The 24,761-nt window shown below is 46.8% G+C and overlaps 1 protein-coding gene across 7 annotated transcripts in view; it reads right to left on the bottom strand.

Annotated features, from left to right (window-relative positions):
- Positions 1-24,761, bottom strand: part of SEC16B (SEC16 homolog B, endoplasmic reticulum export factor) — a 53,357-nt gene that overhangs the window by 24,066 nt on the left and 4,530 nt on the right. For 6 of the 7 annotated variants that reach the window (XM_019500310.2, XM_014596063.3, XM_014596062.3 and 3 more), the window contains 13 exons: positions 23,216-23,336; positions 21,804-21,918; positions 20,439-20,586; positions 19,392-19,549; positions 18,320-18,381; positions 16,969-17,104; positions 16,090-16,320; positions 15,556-15,653; positions 13,988-14,069; positions 13,213-13,330; positions 10,713-10,824; positions 4,110-4,215; positions 1,348-1,488 (listed from right to left, as the gene is read on the bottom strand). In XM_019500310.2, coding sequence (XP_019355855.1) covers positions 1,348-1,488; positions 4,110-4,215; positions 10,713-10,824; positions 13,213-13,330; positions 13,988-14,069; positions 15,556-15,653; positions 16,090-16,320; positions 16,969-17,104; positions 18,320-18,381; positions 19,392-19,549; positions 20,439-20,586; positions 21,804-21,918; positions 23,216-23,336 — 1,628 coding nt within the window. The remainder of the gene's footprint in view (positions 1-1,347; positions 1,489-4,109; positions 4,216-10,712; positions 10,825-13,212; positions 13,331-13,987; positions 14,070-15,555; positions 15,654-16,089; positions 16,321-16,968; positions 17,105-18,319; positions 18,382-19,391; positions 19,550-20,438; positions 20,587-21,803; positions 21,919-23,215; positions 23,337-24,761) is intronic. The other variant, XM_019500311.2, reaches the window with a different exon arrangement.

The raw sequence follows: 24,761 nt of genomic DNA on the forward strand, positions 1-24,761 counted from the left end.
TCTTCAAAATGCAGATAACTTCATTTACCTCCTTTTTAAACCAGGTTTTGAAATCCCTGGACAAGTAGCACTCTCTGGGTGTGGACATGTATGTTTGGAGCCCCTTCAAAAGGGAAACATTTCAAAAGGGCAGCAGCTGGTCTGTTCTAATTGTTACGTGTGAACAAGTTGAACATGATTCAAATATAGCAAAACCACTCCAGCTTGAAACCTGGATGAAGCAGTATTATAGTTGGAGCAATTTTGCTATATTTGAATCATTCTCGGTTCATTCACACCTAACAGTTAGAACATACCAGCTGCTCCCCTTTTTCAAACCTACCTCTTTTGAAAGGGTTTCAAATGTATGCATGTCCACACCCTCTGACAGCAAGGTAGTGGTGTTTACTCTTCTGCTTTTGGAGAATGAAGGTTTTGGCTTAGTTTTTTAATGCTCTCCCAAGCATGATCAAATGAGACATTTTTAGTTTAAAACACTCTCCTTTAAAACACTTTCATCACTAAAGTAGATGTGAAAATTGCAACATTTTATAAGTACAATAAACACGCTCCAAATCCTGCAGTTATTGGAAGATTATTACTCCTTGTGGAATATTCCTTCTAATGCAAGTCCAACTAGACCTAATATTAAATAGCTAGTAGCTGTCTATGTACATGCTCGTATTCAGTTACCACCCAGAATTTGCAATATCCCAAGCAAATATTATCACAAAATGATTTACTGGAGAGGAAATGCCAAGTAACTTTTTATAGATTTTAGCTTTTAAAACCACCACCATATTTAACTTCTAAGAAACTTCAAAATGAAATGTCTTCCTTCTGCAATTTTGTGTCTCTTCCTATTTGGCAAATGCAGTTTCCATTCCCTCCCTCCTCTTTCTATAAAATTGGCTTTGATATTAAATTTGGCTTTTGCATATTTTTTTCTGCACCACTGAGAAGGCCAACACAACTCTCATTTAAGGCAGCTGCCACAGCAGAGTCCCCACAGGGAGCAAGAAGGCACAGATCATTGCATTTTGTAGGACCCATGGACACATTGGGTTTATTTTACTTGTCACACTTCAGCAAATAGATGTTTTGGGGGCTGATTTGAGAAGAGTTGAGCCCCTGAGAGCTGCATGGGCTCACATCTCTGAAAAATCAGGCTACAGGAAGGCAGAGTACATGTCCTACAACATAAACAAAATCAAAGCTAGGGACTACCTGAATGTCTTTTATTGTTAATGGTCTCACTGCAATTTGTGTTATCTCCCCAGTAGAGCCACAATTCCACCCATCAGCCAGTCCAGACACACACACTCCTCCATAGCTAAAGCAAACAAGGAACTGGAGTTAGAGACTCACCTGGATCACCTGTGTTAACAGCACAGGGTGCCTGGTCTGGGGCTGGTCTAGTAGAGCTGTGCCAATCCCTTCACAGTAGTATAAGGCCTGGGAAGTAAGACCATAATCTGCCAGGCGTGAAGCATAAATGAGTTTATACACCTTGGGAAAGGAAGGAGAAAGATGACTGTCCAGATTGGGGAAGGAGTAGCCAAGGCCCTAGAAAAAGTGAGGTATTTTGTTCAGGGCTCGCTACAGTGCCCTAAACAAAGACCAACTGAAAGGTACAAGTTTAGTGACTAGGGCCCAGGACTGGAATTCAATACACCTACTCTTCTTGGCTTTGCCAGCCACCAGCTATGTGACTTGAAGGAGATCACTTCTGCTCTCGTGTTTCTCTATCCCCGTGCCAGATGTAACCTCTCTGGGCAGAGGCTGTTTCTATAAGGCCACTAGCACAATGGGGTTCTGAGCTGAGTTGGAGTGTTTAGGTGCTGCAGCAAAAGAAAAAACTCAGGACAAGGATAGACAATCACATGCCTCCAGTGTAATTTACTTCAGTTCTGTAAAGGGAGGTATCTTTTGCTAGAATTAGGAAGGGATGAATATGCAGCTATTCTGGGTTAACTGTACACAGTAGGCAATTATTACTGTCTCTCACCACTTGGGACAAAGGAGCAGCTAATATAGTGTTTTCCTTTTCCCTGGAAATGGTTATGGACAGAAGAAACCTAAGCCTGAGTAACTTACCCTGCTGGGTATTTACTACTGTTTCTTTCAAGCATAATTCTTTACCAGGCTGGGTAAGCCTAGCCTCACTTAGAGATTTGTATCACTTGTCTGCTAATTTTTTCCACTGTTGTGGTGCCAGTTAACCAATTTAACCATGTCACTTATCCATGACTTCAGGCTCCCTCTTAACATCATGCCTTCTCTTAACATTCAGCATTAACACATCATCAGAGAGAGGCACAAAATAGCGATGCTCCCCAGCTCACAGGTGCAATGGGGCTGCAGGTCACATTCCTCTCTTTCAGGGCAAGCATCCATTTCACATATCCACTGCCTGGCTGGCTCTGTTCACCACAGGCTTTTGGCTAGAAGTGCTGAGAGGCTAGTTTTGAAGTCAGTGCAGAGATGCTCTGACAGATCCGTGAGGGAAGATTCAAGCCTAGAACGTTCATTTATCTACCTGATTTGTCTACCGCCTCAGGCACCAGCAGCTGGGTGCTTATTTACAATGTTAAAAGTACATCAATTACACAGAGCTATTCTAGAAGGGGAAGCCATACAAAAACGGAAGCAGATAAATACGTATGGCACAGTGCCCTGAAACTTGCTGAACTCATGCTCTGATGAGCTGTGAAGGGGAATGAATTAGAAAGGCCCTCAATTGAGAAAGCCTTGCTGAGCCCAGGGATGGCCTGACTCCCCCCTCACTCTGCATCTGTGCAGAGTGTGTGGCTGTGACTGTTCTGCTTTGCACTTGCTCCACACAGGTGGAAATGGCGAGATGAGCTAAAAGGCAATGGAGCAGCCAGCCCTCCAGGTGGATTTCAAGGGCAACATCTAACACAGCACTTGCGAGAAGGCAGAGGCCTAGAGGACTAGTGGGTTTTGTGTTAGAGGGCAATACTGGCAACATCCTGGATTGCTGTGGAAGAGAGAAAGACCCTGCAGGTCACCGCTGCTCCTTGCTGAGAATCCAGCTGCAGCTAGAAAGTATGCAGGACCCTCAGGCTATGAATCACCCAGACAAAAAGCAGTAACATACAATCTGCTGGCAGTGATGGCACTGCCCGCACCCCTTGTTTTCCCTTGTCAGAGAGTGTAGAGAAGGACTGGAAGTGAAGTGCACTGACAGTGCTGTGTGGTAATGCCAAGTGAGAAGAGCAGGGCAAGATCATGAGGCAAAGCTCTGGTTTAAGGCTTGGAATAGCAGAAGTGCTGGAGACAAGGTGGGAGGTTTGCTGACAGCAACAACACTCAGCAGTGACACCAATCCTTGGCATTTCCAGAGTTCCTCCCAACTGCAGGGGGTTTTACACACAAGCTCACAGTGGCACAGATTAATATTAGCACACCCAAGCAGATGCAAAGAATGAGATGCAGAGCATGGCAAGTGCCAGATCCGGTCTAGAACCCAGGAATCCCAGCCCCTTGTTCTAAAAGACTAGATAACATTACCATGACAAAACAATGTGTCAGTGCCTAGGACTGAGGTACACTGGCAGTTAGGGATAGGACTGACAGAGCAGCAGCACAGAAGGGATGGCACTGGAATGCATTAGCAGTTCTTGGTGGGCAAGCCTACACAGTGCCTTCCTGTACTTTACCAGTATATGCATGCCCCACACCTTCATATGCTCCCAGACTCTCTGCCCAGGCTGAAAAGGGAAGAAAATCTCCCTCACCCACAAATCTGTCACAGAAACTGAGACTTTGTCTTGAGTAATTTACATTGAGCAAGGAGGCACACAGCCATGCCCTTCCCAGTCACGGAAAGTTGAAGCTGAGGATCAGCTTACATGGGAAAAGAGAAAAAAGGTAGAAGAAGTATTTTGTAAATAACCCTAGATGAAGCAACTCATGCAGGAGAGCACAGCCCTGTGGGGACAATTTGAATGCAAAGCTTAATTTTATACCAGCACTTAGAGACTGTGGTAATGAGCGTATTAGAAATGCATTAGATTGTGATTTATAGAAAAGTTATATTGCATCACACAGAGCTCTGGGAGCTCTGTGCATCTAACATGTTAGTTCTGCCTGAGGCTTTCTGTTACCTGGAAAGTGAAGATGAAAGATTTGGGATGTCCCAGCAACTGACAGTACTCAAAGATTTCAGTCCTCTGGATAGACTCCGTCGTGGCAAACTGTACAAATGTCTGACTGAAAAGAGAAGGAAAGGGGTGAGGGCAGGGATGAAAAACAAAACTCTTTCTCTGCTTGAGAAACCCAGATACTAGGTGCCTCTTCTGCCACCTTCCCTGCCAACCTTCAGACAGTGAAACTAACTTGGAGTGAAACTAAAATTCAGGTCTAAACCCTGGAAAATTCCACCAAAGTTTCCTTACAAAGCAGGTAAAACAGTCTACATCAGGGGTGGGCAAAATACGGCCTGTGGGCTGCATCTGGCCCACCAGGGCATTCTATATGGACCCTAACAAATTTAGAAAATTGATATTTATCTGCCCCTGGTTCCTGTAAAAGATGACAGGAGCAGTAGGACCCAGGGGAAGCCCTGGCAGGCTCCTGCCACAACAGGGCCCACCGGCCAGTCCCCCATCCCCCACCCCAGTGGGAAGCACCTGCCTAGCAGGGGCTTCTGGCCCGGGACCATGGGGCTGTTTGTGGCTGCACCAGCACAGACAATTCAGGCAAGAAGTGGGGTGGAGGGAGGCAAGGGCAGACCACAGGGATCGTCCCAATCCTTGGGGCTGGACCAGCTCCTGCTGAGCCCCACAGTCCAGCCATGCATCTGGGAGCCAGCAGGAAGGTGGCAGGGGCAGGGGGAAGTAGAAGCAAGCAGGAGCATGGGGCCTTTGTCGGTGTCCTGGGGCCAGTGCTGACAGGGCCCAGAGCAGGGCGGTAGGGGCTCGGGGTATGGGCTGACAGGGGTCTCTGGAGCCAGGCTGGGCTGTACCAGCAGGGAGAGGCCCTGCTGGCCGGGACCCCATGCTCCTGCTGCCCTGCTCTGGGCCCTGCCGGCGCTGGCCCTGGGACACCGGCACAGGCCCCGCACTCCTGCCTGGTGGCCACGGGCTTCTGCACACCTGTTCACTGCCAGTGCCCCCACCCCAGCCCTGCAGTACGGGCGGGGAACAGCGCACAGCCCTGACCCCACACATACTTGTGGGGAACGAGCTGGTGCTCAGCGCGGGAGAAAAGTGGACACTCCCTTTCTCTGTGGCCGGCACTCCGTGCCACAGCCGCTTGGAGCCCATGCGGGGCTGCCTGTGCCTGGTCTCCGTTGCCACCGTGATGCGGCAGGGATGGGAGACGGGCGCTTTTTCCCCGCAGTGAGCACCAGTTCATTCCTCACAGGCGAGCACAGGGTCAGGGCTGTGCGCTGCTCCCCGCCTGTACCGGGGGGCTGGGGCAGGGCACTGGAAGTGAACAGGTGTGCAGGAGCCAGCAGCAGCCGGGTGGGAGCACGGGGCCCGCACCGGTGTCCTGAGGCCAGCGCCAGCAGGGCTCAGAGCAGGGCAGCAGGAGCGCAGGGTCCCAGCCAGCAGGGCCTTGGTGGAGCTGGGCCAGCTCCCCGCCCTCCCTGCTGGTGCAGCCCAGCCTGACTCCACAGACCCCTGCCAGCCACACCCTGCGCTCCTACTGCCCCGCCCTAGGCCCCGCCGGCGCTGGCCCTGGGACACTGGTGCAGGCCCTGCGCTCCTGTTCACTTCCGCTCCCCCCTGCCGCTTTCCCCACTTTCCTGCCCGGCCACTTTGCACTACACACCTCCCATACCTACATCCATACCCACATGCACACATCCCCACAAATTCCCATATGCAATCACTTCTGCATATACCCCACAAATGCCCACAAATCAGGACAAAAATATATTTTTAATTAAATTAAAATATATTATTACGGGTGTTTGATTTTTAGTATGTAATTTGTTTTTTTTCCCCTAAGATGGCAAACCCCCTTCCCCAAAGGCGTACTTCCAGGGGTAAGGGGAGGGACTTTCAGTGGCAAGGATCAGAGGTTAGGGGTGGGACTTCTAGCCCCAAGATGGTGACCAGGGGGTGGGGCACCTGTCAAGGGGCGGGGCTACCCATGCAGCCCTTGACAGCTTGCCAAATCTCGGTAGGTGGCCCTCCGCCCAAAATAATTGCCCGCCCATAGCCTACATGCCAAACCCATCCACTCAAACCTCTAGACACAGGGAAGCACTGAGGTAAAGGAACCTTTTTATCCTCCCACAATGCCCATCCCACTCACCACCATGCTTCACAAAGAATTTCCTGCAACTTAACAGAACCACAGAGCATACATCAAATCCCTTTAAATCAGAGCTTGCCCTACAAGGGACCTTCGGTCACCGTGGCTGCACTGGCACAGCTATGTTGGAAGACATCCTTAGTAGAGCTATGACATACGGCAACAAGAAGGGGGTTTCTGTCAGCTTAGCTAGTCCATCTCCCCAACATGGCTCAAACTAAGCTGACAGGAGCCATCCTCTGCCTATGTAACAGTGTCCACACCAGGTTTCTGCCAGCATAGCTCCACTGACAAGGAGCCTCCATTGACAAGGGGGATGCAATCTTTTCAAACGATTAAGCAACATAATTATGCCAGCAAAACTATACAGTGTAGACTGGACTTCACACTGCAGCAAAACACTTCAGCCACTTTAACAAGGATTTACTACCACTGTCTGTGCTTGGGCTAAGCATGTGACATGGTATTTATTAATAGGGAAAGTCTGAGACTTCTGTAATGCCAAAAACAAGCAAACGGTATGAACAGGACAAAGCAAATTAGACTCTGGGCAAACATACTTTTTAATCACTTTAAGAGGGGGGAAGCAGCCACTTCAGAGCACACACTAGCTGATATGAGTGTCTGCCTGCTTCTGTAATGATGTGTTGGCTAAACTGCTGTAATTTTAACCCTGAATAAAACAGGGTTAAAACTGGAACGGTTTTCCTATGCTGGTATGGGTGCAGAAGCATACAGATGTAGCAGTGCCATTGGAAGAGCTTACCTTAGCATAATTTGATAACAGTACAAGTATTAGATCTCCCTATACCCTTAGACTCTTAAAATCCTACCCTCATTAGTAATCTGGAGAACTAATGGCATGCAAGAAATTGTTTCTCAGGTCAGTTTTCTAGCTGGGCTTTCTGCAGGAACCCACAGGTGTTAGGCACCACCCCTTTCAGTACCTAATACTGTCGCAGGGCACCTCGGTGCCCCTGCTCCTAGAAAGGAGAAACTGCCAGGGAGCAAATGAGCGCGCCCTGGCCTGACATAACGAGCCCAGCTGAGGGTTGCTCAGGTAATGAGCGCAGCTGCGGGTTGCTGGAGCAACCAAGCGGACCCAGCTGCCTGTAGGGGGCAGGGCCTGGCCCTTATAAAGCCCAGGGCTGAAGCCAGGCTGGCAGTTCTCTGCCAGCAGCTGGAGAGGTAGGAGCTCCCTCAGCCGAGATATGGGGAGAAGCCTGACAGGCAAGTACAGCTCATAATAGCCCTGAGAGGATTGGGCACTATGGTTAGCCAGGGGGCTTTATGTTTGTGTTATAGCCAGGAGGCTCTAGTTTACGTTTGGCTCTGTATATTACATCTGGAGGCTTAGGTGAGGCTGTAGGGGTTGGAGGAGGCCTCAACTATAGGGACCCCAGACAGTGTGGGGTGCCCTAGCACCAAGAGGGCGCATTATTTGCATAGCGCCAGGGAAGGCACAGCTCTCACGCCAGTGCGTGAGCAACTGGCGGCGAGGAGCGCGGCCAGTGGGTCGCGGGCGCAACCGGTAGGTTGCAGATGGGGGACCGAGACCCCGGATTGCGTGCGGGGTACATAGACCCCAGCCCCAGGGAGAGGGGCGATATGATTGAGAAGCCCTGTGGGGGCACAGCGAGCCCCAAAGAGGGGGAGCGCCATAGTATAGGATTGAGAAGCCCCATGGGGGCACGGCGAGCCCCAAAGAGGGGGAGCACCATACTGAGGAGCCCTAAAGGGAGGGGCAATTACTGAGGAGCCCGAGACGGGCATAGCGAGCCCGGCCGCAGGCTAGTGTGGCAACACCCCTCAGACCGAGGCAGGGCGTTGCGGTTGCCCCCAAGAAGTCAGGGAGTAGCAGCGCGGGGAGCCAGGGTCAGAGAGGGTGCCTGTGCGGTTGGCTCATAGGACCGGAGGCCCGCTAGAGAGTCCCTGAGCGGAACCACACTGGCAGGGGAGGCCCAGAGTGGGCAAGACGAGAGTTCCAGCAAGAGGCTGGGCATGAGAGAGGGAGCCCAGAGTGGCCATATTAGAGAGGAGGCCCGGGAAGCGGGCGTACAGACCGGACAACGTCTATTACATCTGCAAGGCTTGGGGCGTGGTATTAGGGGTTGGTAGGAGCCACGCATAGCCCATAAGGCTAGGGTGTCTGGGGAACACCCACCATATCGGGAGACCCCCAGGGGGTCCGGAAGAACCGCGGGGACAGAGGTCCCGAGTAGCCGTGCCCAGGGAAGACACAAGGCAGCCTCCCTATCATATAAACATCAAAGACGTGGCGGGCGAGAATTAGAGAGTGTCTTGGGCCGGCCTGACACGGAGCGAGGGACCTTAAGGAGATCACGGCCCTCTGTGAGGACCCCGCCGTGACACATACCTTTAGGTTTTATTAAAACCCCAGTCTAAGTTATAATGTCCCTTTAAAATAAGCTACAACATTACCATTGTGGGGCTCTCCTATAGGCTGTGGGCCTGATCTGCCACTGGTTGGCCCCACCCCATGTGCAGTTACTTACACCTATGCACCATGAATGGAAAACACTCCCATCCTGATGATCACTCACCCATTCTACCAGTATAAATGATAACACAGGATTCAGTGCAGCTGTGAATCAGACCCAGCAACATGAGACAGCTGACAAGGAACCCTCATTTGGAGACTGGGAACAAAGAGCCTCTCCAAATTAACTAGAAGATTATCATGCTTTCCCAGGGACACAATGAAACTGCACCTAAATTACTTGAATCCCTAGCCCGGACTTCAACACCTCACTGGTCCCCCTGGAATGGAGTGGAGCCACAGTGACATCCAGTGGACAGTTGGGTTATCACAGGTGCAGCCTCTTCACTGACTTACTTGGCATAGGCAGCCTGCAGTTTCTAGTTACTGATATCAGAAGCATGGGGAAAGATACTTATGACTGGTGTTAGAGGTAAGGCAGGGTGTGACGACTGAATGTTCCCATGGAACTGTATTAGAAGATCTTCCCACTTGACCAAAAGTAATGCTGCCCAGATATAATTAACCCTCTGACTGCTGGACATTGCAGCTGCTTGGGTGTTGTGCTGTTTGTATGAATTGTCATTCTTCTGACTAGAATAAAGGGATCAATAAGCCTATCCAGAAGACAATGCTGGCGCTAGTGTGCTTGGCATGACCCCCATTGGTACTGTATGAGACCAAGGGGTGGCCCTTCTTTCAGTCTGTCTTCAGTGACGTGCTGTGCAGCCTTGGGGACATCCTTATACCTTTCTATGTCCAAAGCTGTAGATATACATAACTTTCAACTGCCTTAAGTGAGGAAGAGAATTGCTACTATGGAGTACAATGAAACAAGGTTAAAGTTATAACAGTTTGGGTGTATTTATATCACCCTATGAAGATGCATATGTAACAGTTACAGCTTATACCCTTATAATTCAATACTAGTATAATTGGTATTTCTGTCTACGCCATTCCTGTAGAATGGGTATTAAATAGGCCTCCCTCAAAGGCCCTTCATAACTAGGATTAAGCCTCCATATTTACAGTCAGGTAGCACAATACAACAGGTTAAATATCCAGCATCAGCACTTTATATGACCTATAGCCTGCTATAGCATCTCCATGTGATGCCATTACTCCTACTATGTCTTTTATCACTAACATTAGTCTATACTGGTGAAGGAAGGCTCTAGAGCAGTGATTTTCAATCTGTGGTCCATGGACCCCTAGGGGTCTGCAGACTATGTCTAAGGGGTCCACAAAAGATGCCTATGATAAATCAAAAGTACATGAATGCCCACACTTACCATTCAAAGGGGTCTGTACCTCCATTCAAAAATTTTTAGGGGCCTGAGAATGAAAAAAGGTTGAAAACCACTGCTTTAGGGGGATTAAGCAGGGAACTCTGGACTCATTGGTTCTATCACCAGCTACTGTTTTACTGGATGGCCTTGGGCACATCATTTCAATTGTCTCTGTCTTACGCTCCGGACAGCTGACATACTTACACCAGTGCAATTACACTAATGTAAAAACGTAGTAGGCAAATGATGCAAACCCCAAAATGGGATAACTTTGCCCTGAAAGAATCAGGGGCAAGTGGTACACTTTACACCATTTTAGGGATTGTCTGTCCATATCCAGTTCCAGGGAAGCATTTGCTAAAGGCAAATGGGCCATTACTCACTCCCTCATCATATACAGTACAGTGACAAGGTGCAGTAATACCTGCTTGTTGCATGCAGCTGCCCTGGGAAAACTGCACCATTTGTCTGTTCCTGATCCTGGTGCCTTTTCACCACTACAATTACATTGGGGTATATGCTTGTTCGGCCATGCCCTTGCACAGCTAACAGAAAGAAGGGATTCTACTACTTTAGGAGCCTTGGGTGAGAAGAGCTTTCAGAACAACAGCTGTCTATATTGGCAGGATGCTGTCTGCTTCAACTTTACTTACCAGTGACTGCTGCCCAGCAGGGCCATGTGGTCTGTTTTAACCCCATAATGACCAAAAGGGACATCAGCCATCAGATAGCAGAAGTGAGCAGCTTCTATTAGCCCTTTCCCAGCTGGACAGAGAGGAAAAGAGATAAAAGCTAAACAGACCAAAAACTATGAGTGCAATAAACATTACTGTGAATACTTTTACACCTGTATGTGAGAAAACAGCTGAATTAACTTGCCCCTTCTGCCCATTGAGCACTTCAGTCCCTTCCCCAACATCCCCCTTCACTGCTGCTGTTCTTCCAAGTAATAAGTGTTGTTTTCAATTAGAGGAACCTGACTGGGTAACAAGTACATGTGCCATCAGCTCCCAACTTAGGTATGGTGCCCAACTTAGGTATGGTGCCAGTAAGCGTACAACTCCAATTTCAGTCTATCAGAAGATGGTAGTTGTGGCAAAATGTGTTGTCACCATTTAATTGGCTCTAGGAATGAGCAGAGTAAGTTATTATTCTCAGTCAGTCACATCTGCCATTTGGTGCTCTGAGATAGTTTGGAGTTTCTAAGAGGGAAGTGAATATCAATTTCAAAGCCTACAATAATGCCATATACCTGCAGGATTTTGCAGTCTATCGTTGCCTACAGATGAGCCAAGAGGCTGCTCCAATGTGCTATAATTACAGCGTGTCAGAGCAGACTCAATTAATCGAGTCTGCTGGAGCATGATAATTACTGCACTCCAGCTAGCGTCAGCATCTTATATATCAGTGTCCCCATGCTTCAAAATGGTGGTGCTTCAAAATGACTCATTTGATGAGCTTTAGTTCAAGCACCTCTGCCACCATTTTGAAGTGCAGGAACACCAAAACATGAGACACTCCCAGTGCTTTAATTAGAGTGGCTTTCAGAGCTACTCTAATTAAAACACACCCTGCCCCCCCCAACACGCTCACAGGGAACATGTAAAAACAGCCTATGTCAGTGATTCCTAACCCACAGCTCACATGCAGCACATTGACCATGGCCACAGATAATTATAACGTTTAAACTGAGACTGATGGAAAAACAAAGCATAATATTGCCCGCAACATGTTACTCGCTCAGTGTTGTCTCCCATGGATCAGCAAAGGTTGGAGACCACTGGTATGTACTGTCTGTGACTGTGTACATGAAAGACAGCAATACCTTCTTCCATTTCTGCCTCACTATGAGGAGTGAAACACTGCAGTTAGAAATGTACATATGTCTATGCCCATATAAAAGCATATACCAGTGAACTTCTGCACACATAGACATGAGTTCCCTGTTGCAGTGGAACATGTAGATCACTTTGTCAAAGGAAACCAGACCCACAAGTTCACAGGCTGGGGTTTGTAAACTAACAGAGGTGTTTAGGCACAAACACATAATTATATGCACTACAAAATCACACGAAAAGAAGAAAGTGAGCAAGGCTTACAAATATGTACACATCTGTTCACAGCAACTTACAGAGTCCCATATGCTTCTGAGATGTCACAAAGCAGTTTAAGAGAAGCTGAACAGTAATTTAATAATACAGCTGTGGTGTCCAGCTGAAGAGGGGAACAAGCATTTAGCCTGGCAGTAAAGTAGCATTAGCTGTCCTGACACCATTGTGCAAGGAATTCAAGAGAGAAAAGACAGAAGCACTAGCCCCACCCCAGCCTGGTCCATTCAAGCACTGGAGAGATTAATGGGATGGTACCTGATGGCTCAGCTGTGACCAGGAGGCTGGGAGCAGTGTGAATAGGCACCAGTGCCCCCTCCCCAGCTCCCATTTCTTCCTGTTGTATTCCTGGTTCATACGAAATGCAAAAGCACCCTCCCTGCTTACAAGAGCACTCAGCAAATATCCCACATCTTCACAATTTCAAGAAACAAGCATCCCAGAGCTCTAATCCCCTACCACACCACTCCGAAACACAGGCAGGAGCCAGGTAAGAAAACTGAGTTGGTATCCAGTCACTCCCCAAGTCCCCAGTCCAGGCAAGCATACCTGTGAGTGCTCAGGTCACACTGCAGGCACAGCAATGACTGCCCCATTATCACAGCTTTAAAAATGTTGGCCTGTTTTTTCTGGGTGGTCTCTCAATTTTAGTGGTCATCTTGTGGCAGCAAAGGTTATTGCAACTGAAACTGTAAATAAGCTCTACCTTTGTCTTCCCTTTTCCTAAGTGTCCCAGCTATACACCAACAGTGACCTCAATAGCTGACCTAGAGAGCCCATTTTAACTAGGGGCAAAATGATATTTAGCCCACCACCTGGAGGGCTAGGCCTAGCTGCTGTGGTGGTGGAGGTGATATGTGTGTCTTTACAGTTGAGATGAACTGAGACTAAACAGTTTTCACTCAGGGCCCCAGGCAGGTTTTGTACTTTAGCCATTCAAGCCCTTACTCTCCTGCTTCCTGGAACAGAATACACTAAATCTGTGAGCACAGTTGGATGCTGCATGTGGACTTCTGATCTGGAGACAGTATCTGCCTCTGCTCACCTAAAGTGTCTCCCATTGTGACAATGGCTCGATGGTTCAGCTCAGCCTCTCCAACATGGTTGGACAATATCACAGCTAGATGGGGTCTCCAGTCTCCCCATTTGCTATCTCCACAGCACTGGGAAGGAAAAGAAAGAAGGAAAAGGAAGATAAACACATAGTTCGCCATCTTGACATAGCCTCTACCTGACTTCAGTTGAAAGCTATTAAACCTCACAGAGAGAAGGACCATTTACTCTAAAGAAATGGGGATGTAAAGAGGGAGAAAGAGGAAATCCACAAGAAATTAATGCTACACCTCCTCCTGCTGCTCACTGGAGGTTCACCAGTGCTGCCCAATGGCTGTGCCTCTTGAAAGAAGCCAGCTTAATGATACAGGGTAGATACTCATGCAGAGTAGCAAAAAACATTCATCCAGCTTCATCCCTCTGTGCATCTGCTCCAGTCATCAGGTGCCTCACCCCATGCTTTCCCTCTATGCCACCATCAGCCAGCAACTCCTACCATCCATGCACTTCTAAAGATCAGCTTCATGTTTCCCCAGGTCAGCTTCATACCTTCCCCCTTCTCATAGCACCAGTGAACATTGGCACACGATCCCGCATAGAGATAGTAGTTATTATACTTCACCCAACCCAAATGTATCAAATTCCTATAAAAGAAAAATGCTGTTCTGGTGCTGTCATCCTATAGAAAATCAGCAAGCCCAGTATTCCTATTCCAAACCTATGCTAGGCACTGTAGGAGGAAGTAGAAGGCCACATGTGATAAGTACCAGAGCTGCTTGGGGTATTCTTCCTGACATGAGCTGGAAGAGAGTCTGCAGGGGATCATTGACAGCCAATGTGCTGGTGAACCTGTAAACAGAGAGGAGAAGGAGGGCTATTATGCTCATGGCTCTCCAAGGCCTCATTCATCTCCAAAACAAGGAAGAAATGGCAACCCACCTCCCAAAAAATGCTCCAGAAAAGGTTAAATAAAAGCTGTTGATGAGAATATGACACAAAAAGGAAAGAATAAATCCCAGAAGGCTGGTGATCTCTATGTTATTTGCAGGCCAGACAGCTGCAAAGGAGAACTCCTCAATTCTGGGAAACATCTCCCTGGAAAGGGTTCAGGTTGTTTGAGGTACAGACAAAGTTAGAGATTACACAGGGATGTCACACAATTGTAAATGGAAAGGGAAGGGAACTGCCTAGGCCAGACTGTGAATGGAGGATTTTCATTCAGTTTAAAGGAAGATGTGAAGCAGAATAGCTATTCTTAATTAATTCCCTATGTAAGCACTTACAAAATAGATTAGGCAAATCCAGATTGAAGATTCATTTATTCTGGAATTAAAGCATCCACATTGCAAGTTAACTGGAAAAAGTTCATCAGAATAGTTCTTCTAAAAAAACCTCCCCTTGCAGACAAGCCTTGTAATGTTTTCTATATTACAATATGGTCAATTGTACAAAGGTGAGATTCTTTGAAATAGTTAAAGTTGGGGCATTAGGGCTGTAGCCCTAGCCTAAAGGCTTAACTTTCTGGTGAAGAAGGGGTGAAGTTAAGTAAGCTGCCCTATTAAATCTCAAAGAATTGTGGAACATTGGAACAACAGACATGCCTGTAAGTGCAAGGCGAATACTGGATCCTTTCAAACACCGCATATTCACCCTTTCCTCACTCAGCCAGCTTCTAACTCATGTAAGGATTTTCACATGGACCCCCTCTCCCCCCGATAACCCTCCACAAGTGCGGCAGCTAGTCAAGGAATTAGTGTCTAAGATGCTGCTTCTCTTCCTCCTTTAAGGCTGGATTTTATGAGGTGCCAGATTACAGCATTTTTTTGAGGACAGATGTGAGCTACCCCCCACCAAAGCCAAGCCAAGCCAAGCCACACTAATACAGTGAACTTGCTCCTCTTTATCCAATCAGCCCAATATGGTCACGCTCCCCTTATCCCACAGCCCACTCTCCATGCCCAGATTGTCTTACCAGCTGATCAGCACAGGCCATGTTATTTTCATTCACATTGCTGGGGTGTTTCAGGTTACTCCATCCCACATCTCAGAACCTCTAGGAGTAGCTTCCCCTTGCTTCCTAGCCACCAGATTGGTTTTTCTTGCCAAGCTGGAGGCATGCATGCCTGAGGAGACTAGCCAGATCTGTACAGGTTCCCCCGCATGCCTATTCAGCTGACTGACAAAGTAACGGAGCATGAAGGGCTTGACTAGAACCTGTGCATTGTTTTTGCTTTGTAGCATGGCTACCATGAAAGCAATGAGTGACACCTCAATGGCTAGCTGTGCCCAGCAAAACCAGTCACCTGAAAGCTGCCCTCTGGCCATTCCTACCCACCCAGTCAGCACCCAGCTGTAAGTCCGTGAGTCCATCTTGCTTGACAGAAACAGGGCATGACCCCACAGCTGGTTTCTCATGGCCCAGTCCAAAGCTTCCTGCAGCCAAAATAATAATAAAAAAATCATCTTATTACCATCTGTTATTATTTCACTCTTCTACAGCTATGAAAGAAATGCCCAATTCCATGCCTAGTTTGGGACCAACAGCTCTGGCTCCCCAGCCTGACTTCTCTGGAGATTTTTGGGCTGAAGCTTGTCTTGCTAGGAGATCTCTGCATCTATGGCAGGCTGGTCTCATGTGAAATGAATTGTTTTTCCTGCAGATGTGATTCTTCATCCCAGACACTGAGCTAGCTCAGGCCTGAGAGAGCTATGTAATTCAACACCCCCCCCCCCCCAGCCCCCATCAACTACAGATAGAGGTTAATGGACTTAGAAAGTCAAAGGGAAACTCAGCCACTTCTCTCCAAACAGGGCAATGCTGGGGGGGTTGATGGCTGAGGAGGCACTGAAATGTACATCAGCCACTTACCTTCTTCCTGCCATAGTAAAGGAGCTTGGTGAACTTCTCCACTATCTGCTCTGGTGTATCCATGCTGGGTGGGATCTCCCCAGTGAGGAGATCTCGTGTTCCAGAGCCATATGACGGCCACTCATCATCTGTCAAGTTGATCAGGTTGGTCGCTGGGTTTTGCCTTCTGTACTTCTCCAAGCGCTTGCAGTCTTGCATCAGAAGCTCAGCTGTGTCTGAGCCTACCATGGACTACAAAGAGACAGGGAAGAATACATGATTTGCCATATCAAACCAGGCCAATGACCTATCCAGTCTGGTATCTAGAACAAGACTGAATATTTCGAGTGATTCCTTTTGGACCTTCCACTCATCATCAGTTTTCCCCCTCCATTGCTGGCTTTTATGATTTTTATCCTGCCAACTGTCACCAGTGAGTCTCTTTTAACCACTTATATGTACTGTTAGTGGAAAATGGTCGTGGCAACTAGTTGTCAATAAGTAAAATTCAAATGCTGGTGATTTTACTGGTGTATATTTTTTTCTAATGACCCAGGGCAGACCCCCTGCAGATTAGGTCTGAATAATTATTCACCTTTTCAGTATAAATCTAGCTCCTAAACCAAGCTGACAGCACCCCTGTAAGTGGTGCTGTTGTACAGGAACACTGGTACCCCTTGGTACATGAAGCAGCCCTGAACCTGCATTTCTTCTATATACCCAGTATTTTGGGCAACAAGACTGAGAGAGTGTGTTGCATTTAAGATTCCATATTAGCAATACTTGGTTGCTTCACACTTACACTAAGGACCCTCACTACAAGCTCTCCATAACAGAATCAAAGGGACTCAAAAGCTTTGGTACATCTCTATAACAGCACCTTGCAGTGCAGACACGTACCCCATTCTGACGGCAAAGCAGGATCAAGAGTTTCCAAAGCAGGGCTGAATCTCTGCCTCTCTGAGTTGTCAGGTCACAGCTCATGGCCACTCTGTGTTGGCAAAATGTCATCACATCCACCTTGTGCAAATCTTCCCTGCAGAAACAATCATAGAAGCAAAAGGGTGGGGGATGTCAGCAAGTATAGAAGATGGCATCCCCAGGGACATCAAGGAGGAATCTGTGAATCATGTGGAGGACTCCAGAGGCTCAAGGGGGCAGGAGGTGGGAAAAAAAAGCTCTTCATATGCAAATCAATAACAACTGTACCCATATGCAAGGCTCGCAAAATATAAGAGTATGGGACTGGAAGGGACGTCTTGGGTCATCAAGTCCAGTTTTCTGCACCATCAGGTATCTTTGTAATAAATAGATGTCCCAAGGGCTCCACAGGAACATCTGCTCCAGCCACTCTTACACACCTCATACACAAAGCACCCCATAACAACGCAAAGATAGCAGCTGGTTATTCTTATTCCCATTTTGCAGATGGCTCAACTAGAATGATTCACAGTATATCTGAAATCCCTTCTTAGTGCCCTTAGGATATTTTTACCTGATTAATCTGTAAACAGAGAATGTCAAATATACTTAGAATTGTTGGGTTCTAGCAATCCTAATGCTGGTCTGGTGTCTCCTTCTGTTGTCCTACTACCATCTGATCTTCAGTTTTCTACCCAACTTCTATACTTCCTCAGTTCTCCTTTTGTAATTTCATCGCTCTCCTTCCTTTAAACAGGATGTTTCCTCTCTCATTTGCTTTGCCCATGAGCTACTGAATGCCATATCAAGATAACCAATGTAAAAGAGAACACATTTAATGTATCAAAAGGGAAACACCCACCAGGCTTTCACTTATGTGACCTCAACTCCTAAGGGCCTCAAAATCAGGCCTTAGTACTTCATAGCTTAAGAGCTTGCCAGGACTGAATATTCTGGTTGTATAGACCACTGATTGTACAAAGATTCTGGATGTCCCAGGAGACCTTCCTAAAACCAGGTTTGCTGAGACATAACTACAAAATAGGACCAAAAACCTTAAATCCCTAGTTTAGAACTTTACAAATGAGTCTTATCTCTAAAATAAGCCTAACAAAAAAACCTGGATCTAAATACTTCAAATCTATTCAGTCTTTGAAATTTGAATCAAAATGCCCTGGCTAGGGATCAGCTCCAATTCTTTAAGTAATTATACTACTCAGATGGTAAAGCTGGTACAAAATACTACAGCACAGCCTGAAAGGAGGCTGTTTCTAGGCAGCAAGAAATACAGAGAAGGATGGTTTACTATGCCCCTTTGATGACTTTGTACCTGACCAGAGGCCCAGGGAAAGCTTGCAGTTCCTCTTGCTCTTTTGTGTTATCAAGGATGACCTAGAAAACAAGAGCAGATTCAGTGACTGGTTTCTTCCTGCCTGGTTAAAGCTCCATCTGAACAATCAGAAAGCTGAGGTGCTTCAGCAAATGGCCTGACAATCTGGGTAAAAGTCCTCTGGGTAACTTTAGCGAATCTATATTGTTACAGAGCAGATGCACTAAGATATTGTGTTGGTTAGATGGTGAACTTTAAGAAGCAATTGGCATTTGGGTCATATACTTCTTGCCTTTGGAAGAAAGAAGACACAGTTTAATGTTTATAGCAGGAAGGAAACAGGCTGACTTTATGAAAATCAACCTTCCAGTTAGGAGTACAGTCTACTTGAGGCACTTGTTTGGATCCCACACCCCACCCCACATCTCACACCACACCCACCGAGCCCCTCACAATCATCAATGTATTTCTCCTTTCTACAATTTCAGAAAGGGCTAGCATACCCATTTTGCAGCTGAGAAATGGAGGCACAGAACAGCTAAGTAAAGGTGACAAGGAAGTCTGTGCCAAAGTCAGGACTAGAACCAAAATCCCCCAAGTCCAAGGGAGGCAAGTGTCATAACCAGCAGGCCATCCTCTCCCCCAGTCACTCCCCCACCTCTCCTAAGAAGACAGCTGTAACTCCAAAACATCAGAACAGACCAGCCATCTGAAATCTATATCTATGAAATCTGGTATAAGAGCCAGTCCAAGTGACTCCTGCAGGACTTGAATGATGGTAATCAACTAATAAAAACAACCTGTATCATACTCAAGAAATGGTAAGAACTAGAATGGCCTGAGCCCTAAGTAAGATCCCTTCCACTGTGTCAAGGTTCCCTACCTGCAGAGCAGAGCTCAGCCAGAGCTTTGGGTGGGGGAAGGGAGCTGCAAAGTATACAGCTTTATTTGAAGTTTCACAGTGAAAGAGGCTGTGTGGGTACGGTACATGAGGCTCTGAGGATTAATGGGGCTGTGTGGATTAATGGGAAAGTAGTTAGTCTCCATCTGAGGGGCTCAGCTGATTGCTTACCTCCAGGCTGTGCAGTTCCACAAGGGCAGGCTGCCCCTCAGCTGGGAAATTAGGGCACACTCGAACCAGGTGGCCCCCTGCTCCAAAGCACACTGGCACATGAGGGAGTGAATACTTGAGGGGTGCCACATGGTGCAGGGTGGCCAATGAGGCCTCCTCTAAAAATTAAACATAGACACAGGCCAAAATCAGCTCCCTGGTTTTCACTCAGCACTGTTCATATTTGCAGAGAGAGGGAGGGAAAGCACCCAACTTTCTGTTCCAGGGATGGCATCACTGAATTCTCCACAAATGACAAGGAGCCAGTGCCACAGGATCGCAGGTCTCTTCTGGGCCTTCTGACATATTTGCATAGTAGTGGGTCCAGTGTTGCCAGAGACAAGAATTATTGTATTTGTATGGTAACTTTAACTCTTGCATGGCCCTTGCAAAAGTAACCCCAAAGTGCTATAATTCAGGAAGATCCAAAGAGCATTTGCACTTGAAAAAAAAATTCAATCACGTTTCCACTTCTAGATAACTTTAAATGGTCTCTGTATCAACCCTCATGTGCACAGACTCACTCAGAAGCTCCTTACGCAGGTGACTCTACTTCTAAAAGCAAGGACGTGGCAACAGAGGCCAGTGACACTAAAACAGAATTCAACTGACACAGCAAAGTTCTAAGAGGTGACGGTGATCAAAATAGCTCTGTTAAGGCAACGTGATCATCTATTAAAGACAAAGAGAATACATACACGTATCCTTAATTTTTACAATGCATGATATTTTTCTGTTGACTATAATTCTTCCATTTTTCAAATCTGGCAACATGGAAACAGGTTCTATATGCCCATCCATAGACAAACCCTCAGTAGGTGGCCAATAAACAGCATCACTCTTCACATTCCAAGCTCCTCAAATAAAGGCCACTCATCCCCCTCTGAATCTTTTTAGTTTCATGAGCAAGGGCAATAGCATATCCTGAACTTGTCCCGTCTCCCTAACTAGAGCTCCTGCATAATCCTGGCCTCACCTGAGGTCTTTGGTGGTTTCATGGTTACCCACCTGTATGAACTGGACTCCAAGCTTCAGATGGAGTGGGGTCATACTGATTGGAAGAGTCAAAAATGTACTGACTGAGTTCATAACTGCTGGAGCTGAGGCCAGATTCCTTGTACCGCTGGAGCAGACTGGGCTCACCAGTGCTTGAGAGCTAAGAGAACAGACAAGCCAAGATGACACAAACAAAGTGAAAGGGAAAAGGGTAGGAGATAAAGGAAGGTAGAAGTGAAGACAGGGAAGATGGGAAAACATGAAATGTGGTATAAATTAAATTAAACCAGTTTGCAAGTATGTAGTGAGAGTGTCACATCTTTCACCAAAATTGGAATTGAAAAAATTGCTTTAGAGCTAACAGCAAAAGCCTCCACTGCTTGCACTATAGAGCTATCCTCTCAGGCTGAGGCACAAGTACCTCATCTCTATGGTGGATCTGGCACAGAGGGAGACAGGCAGCATGCACCACTGCTGAGGGTAACGATGCTTTCCCTCTGATAATATCAAGAAGTTTAGAGTCCAAGACAATTTCAGTTTGTACCCTGGTCATTCCCAAAAGTTTTGCTAAATGCAATTCAGCTCTTTGGCTGGCATAATTCAACAGAGTTCCACTGACTTTTGTGGAGCTATGCCAATTTAACACAGCTGTGGATCTATGCTACTACCTCAAACAGACATGATGTGAGCACCCCAGTGTGGCCACCAACTGGGGCGCAGGAACCAAAAGAGCATTTTCTATCAGGAAAAAATTGCCCTGGAGGGAGTTGTTCACAAAACACAGTAAATCTGGACAGGGTCTCCTCTCTGTAGTCTGGATAAGCAGTGCTGTGCCACATGCAGAGCTTCCATCTACCTACCCTGGTAACAGAGTGCTACGCTGCTGGGCAGCAACCTGGGGAAGATATGTGAGGTGAGCAGAGGAAAATGGATACCCTAGAAGAACCAAGGGTGAAATAACCCAATAAGATCAGCCTTTCAACCAATATCAGGCACAGCAAGGGAGGCTTCTGTATTCAGATGCCTGTGAAGTATAAGTGAAAGCCCAGCAGGAGATTTTATAATCACAACAGTAATAACCAAGGCTCTGCATGAAAGTCTCGAAGTACTGTACAAACAGTACTGAACTAGCCTTCAAAATAACCCTGTAAGACAAGGACGTAGTGTTTTCCCCACTTTGCAGACTGCAAAACTGAGGCACTAGGCAGCATAGGGATTTGCTTGAGGTCAACTAAAAAGGTTGACAGAAGCACCAGGGATAAGGCCCAGGTCTCCCGATTGCCTGGCTTTTCTCTAACAACTACACAATGTTCCTCCTGCCTGCGGATGAACTAACAGATCTCCCAAACCTCCCAGTCATCACTCTCACGTGGTTACCTCATGTGGCTGGATGCTGGCCTCCTCCAAGGAGCTCCTTTGGGGTGCCTCCCCAGTCCACTCCTGCCTGGAGCTAGAGATGTAACTCTCCTCATAGGAATCAAAGTTCTTTGATCTATGGAAGGGAACCGAGTGAAGACCCAACATGAAGGCAGAGAGACCATAAATCATTGCAAGTCCATAGAATCCACTGCAAATCAGCTCAGTGCCAATTCCATAAAGTGTCAGTACTGGCAGCTCCCCACAATGCGTAAAATATTGGACAGTGGCATGTATATGAGTTCTAGACAAAGACACAGGTAATAAGAAGAAACAGGACAGGTCTCTGCAACTTCTGGAGTAGATTCTGGCTCCTGCCAAATAGACCAGGGTTGTAGCATTGCACCCAACCTGCTATATCCCAGTGAGATGAAAAGTGACTTTAAAGTAAAAAGGGTCATGTTTCTAAAGATATTTAGTGCCCTGTCTGCTTTATAAACCACTGATAGGTTTTGAAAAAAACTTGTCTGTAAGCCTCAGACCCCTTCGAGCTGCAACCATGCAGGCCACACCATTGAAACTTAACTCATCATCATCATCATCACATCGATTTCCTTAGTGGCTTTTTTTTTTTTTTTTTTGGGGGGGGGGGGGGGGGAGGGGGGCAGGCAGACACAGTACTTCTCCAATACAGTTTATAATCTAGGAGACTGAGCTAAAAGTCTTGATATCAATGGGAGTTTTTCTGTTGACTTCAAAAGAGACTGGCTCAGAGCCTAAGGGCTGCATTAATCCTAGCTGCACAGCCCACCTGTGATTCTTTACTCTCTGGGCACACTGGCATGAGACAGGTATAACTTAGCTGGTTGAAATTCAGGGTGGGGCATCATTACTGTTTCCAGGGAGCTCTGCACAGGGGCTTCATGAGGAATGAGTATTCCTGTTTGCAGGGAACTCTGAGATCTGCAGCTAGAATGTGCACTAGAAGCACATGTGTTGCAAGCATTAGAATGAATCCAGAAATTCTTCCCATCAGCTCAACTTTGCAGCTGAAGTGCTGTTCTGTTATTCCCCACATGCTAACCTGCTCCACACACTTTCTACCCAACCCTGGGGATAAGAGCAGCTCCATTGTAGCAACTGAGGTTAGTGAACCTACCTGTACAGTATTCCTATATACCTCTTAGCCAGTTTTCCAGCATGGTTAACTGAAGCAATAGGAGGCTACCCTGTTTACAGTGTTGTTATCACATGGAATGTGGACTCCAGGTCCATTTGTTTCTACACCTCTTTGTTCTGCACAGCATCCAGAGCCCTCCTGATCTACAGAGGTGTAAAGACAATGTTCCATAGATTCCGCTAACTGCTAAATAGGATGGGGGGGGCAAAGTTTGTGCACATTTGACGGGCATTCCCTTTCTAATCCTCCTTACCTGTACTGTCTTGCATCCGTTTGCACAAATGGGCTGTTGGCCTGGTCATGACCAAAGTCTCTGCTATAGCTCTGATCCAAGTAATCTGCCTGTCTGCCATAAGGATCTCCTTGACTTGGATCTGCATACTCAGGAGAAAACAATAGTGAAGCTGTAGCATTTCTTCTTCAGTGCAATTAGTATTAGTTAGATTAAAAGAGAGACAACAATGAGTCACAGGCACTGATCAGGATTTGCTATTCATAATTCATTGTCTCTAAATTATCCTGGTTTGTTATGTGAAGACAAATCAGAAGATACATCATAGCTCTATGTCTGTATGCACAATACATGCACATGCACAAGTGTACACACACACACACACACACACTTCTTTCTTCCTTCCATCTTTTTATGTCAGAAATATCAAAAGACTAGTAGAATGGGCCTTCTAGCAAAAAAATCAGAATTATCCCATTCCATTTGGGACTGGTGGCGGGTACTCTGGGCTTTGCCTGGTACATCAAACTTAGGGTATGGACAAAAATACATTTCAGCCCCTGGCATGCAGGGTTGTTCCATTCTATCCATAGGGCTTCTTGTAGGTCCAGAAATTTGGTAGTGAGGTAGCAGTGGCAATGTTAATTGCAACAATTCTGGAAGCCATGACAATTAATGCTGGCATTGCTTTCCCGCTGCCAAATTTCCAGACCTGTAGGAAAGCCCACAAGCTGAATGACATCGCTCTGCAGGACAAATTTGGCCCATGGACTAGAGGTTGAGCACCTATCAGTATAACTCCTTACATGACCTTACATGTAAAGGCTGCTGCTGACATCACCATTCAACTGCAAGCCCAAGTCAACGTGGCATCAAGGGTCCATGACCCAGGGACTGGAAATGTGGGCAGCGAATTGTGCTCTTCAGGAAAGGGAGAATACTTTTGGATGCCCTGCAGCAAGCCCTTCTGATCAATACAAAAGAGGTGCTTGAGGAGGCAACTGTAGGCCTCACTGGAACATTGGTTGATTTATACTGCTTACACAAAGGCTTTGCTAAAGAATTGGCAAAAGTAGGCCTGACCAGCAAAGTTGACCAATGCATGAACTCCTTATGCAAGCAAAATGTGGCATGTGGGCAAGATGGGAACTCCTGCCAGAAGATGGGAGCAGGAGATGGCTGTACAAGGTATAGGATAGTCCTGTGCCTGCATGATAAGACTAGAACAGGAACACCCAGGGCAGGATGTGAAACAAGCCCAGGATACAGGACAGTTTGAGACATTCAAAATACAGATGGAATGCAATACATAATTTGTTTTGATCATTATACAAAAGTAGGGTTGGAAAGTATGGGAAATATGTAGCGGCCTAAGGGAACCTGTGTGGTGTTGTGCTGATTATCTTGTCGTACATACAAATGCCTTAACTCCTGTTCTGATGTACTTGTTAAGCCAAAACGTGTTAGGGCTTTGCTTGTAGAAAATAAACATGGCCAAATGTTTGTCGCCAAACCAAACCTGTGGTCATTCTTTAAAACAAGATTGATGCTGGAATCTCTAGGCTGT

The sequence above is a fragment of the Alligator mississippiensis genome, chromosome 5, assembly GCF_030867095.1.
Source record: "Alligator mississippiensis isolate rAllMis1 chromosome 5, rAllMis1, whole genome shotgun sequence".
Classification (NCBI taxonomy): Eukaryota; Metazoa; Chordata; order Crocodylia; family Alligatoridae; genus Alligator; species Alligator mississippiensis.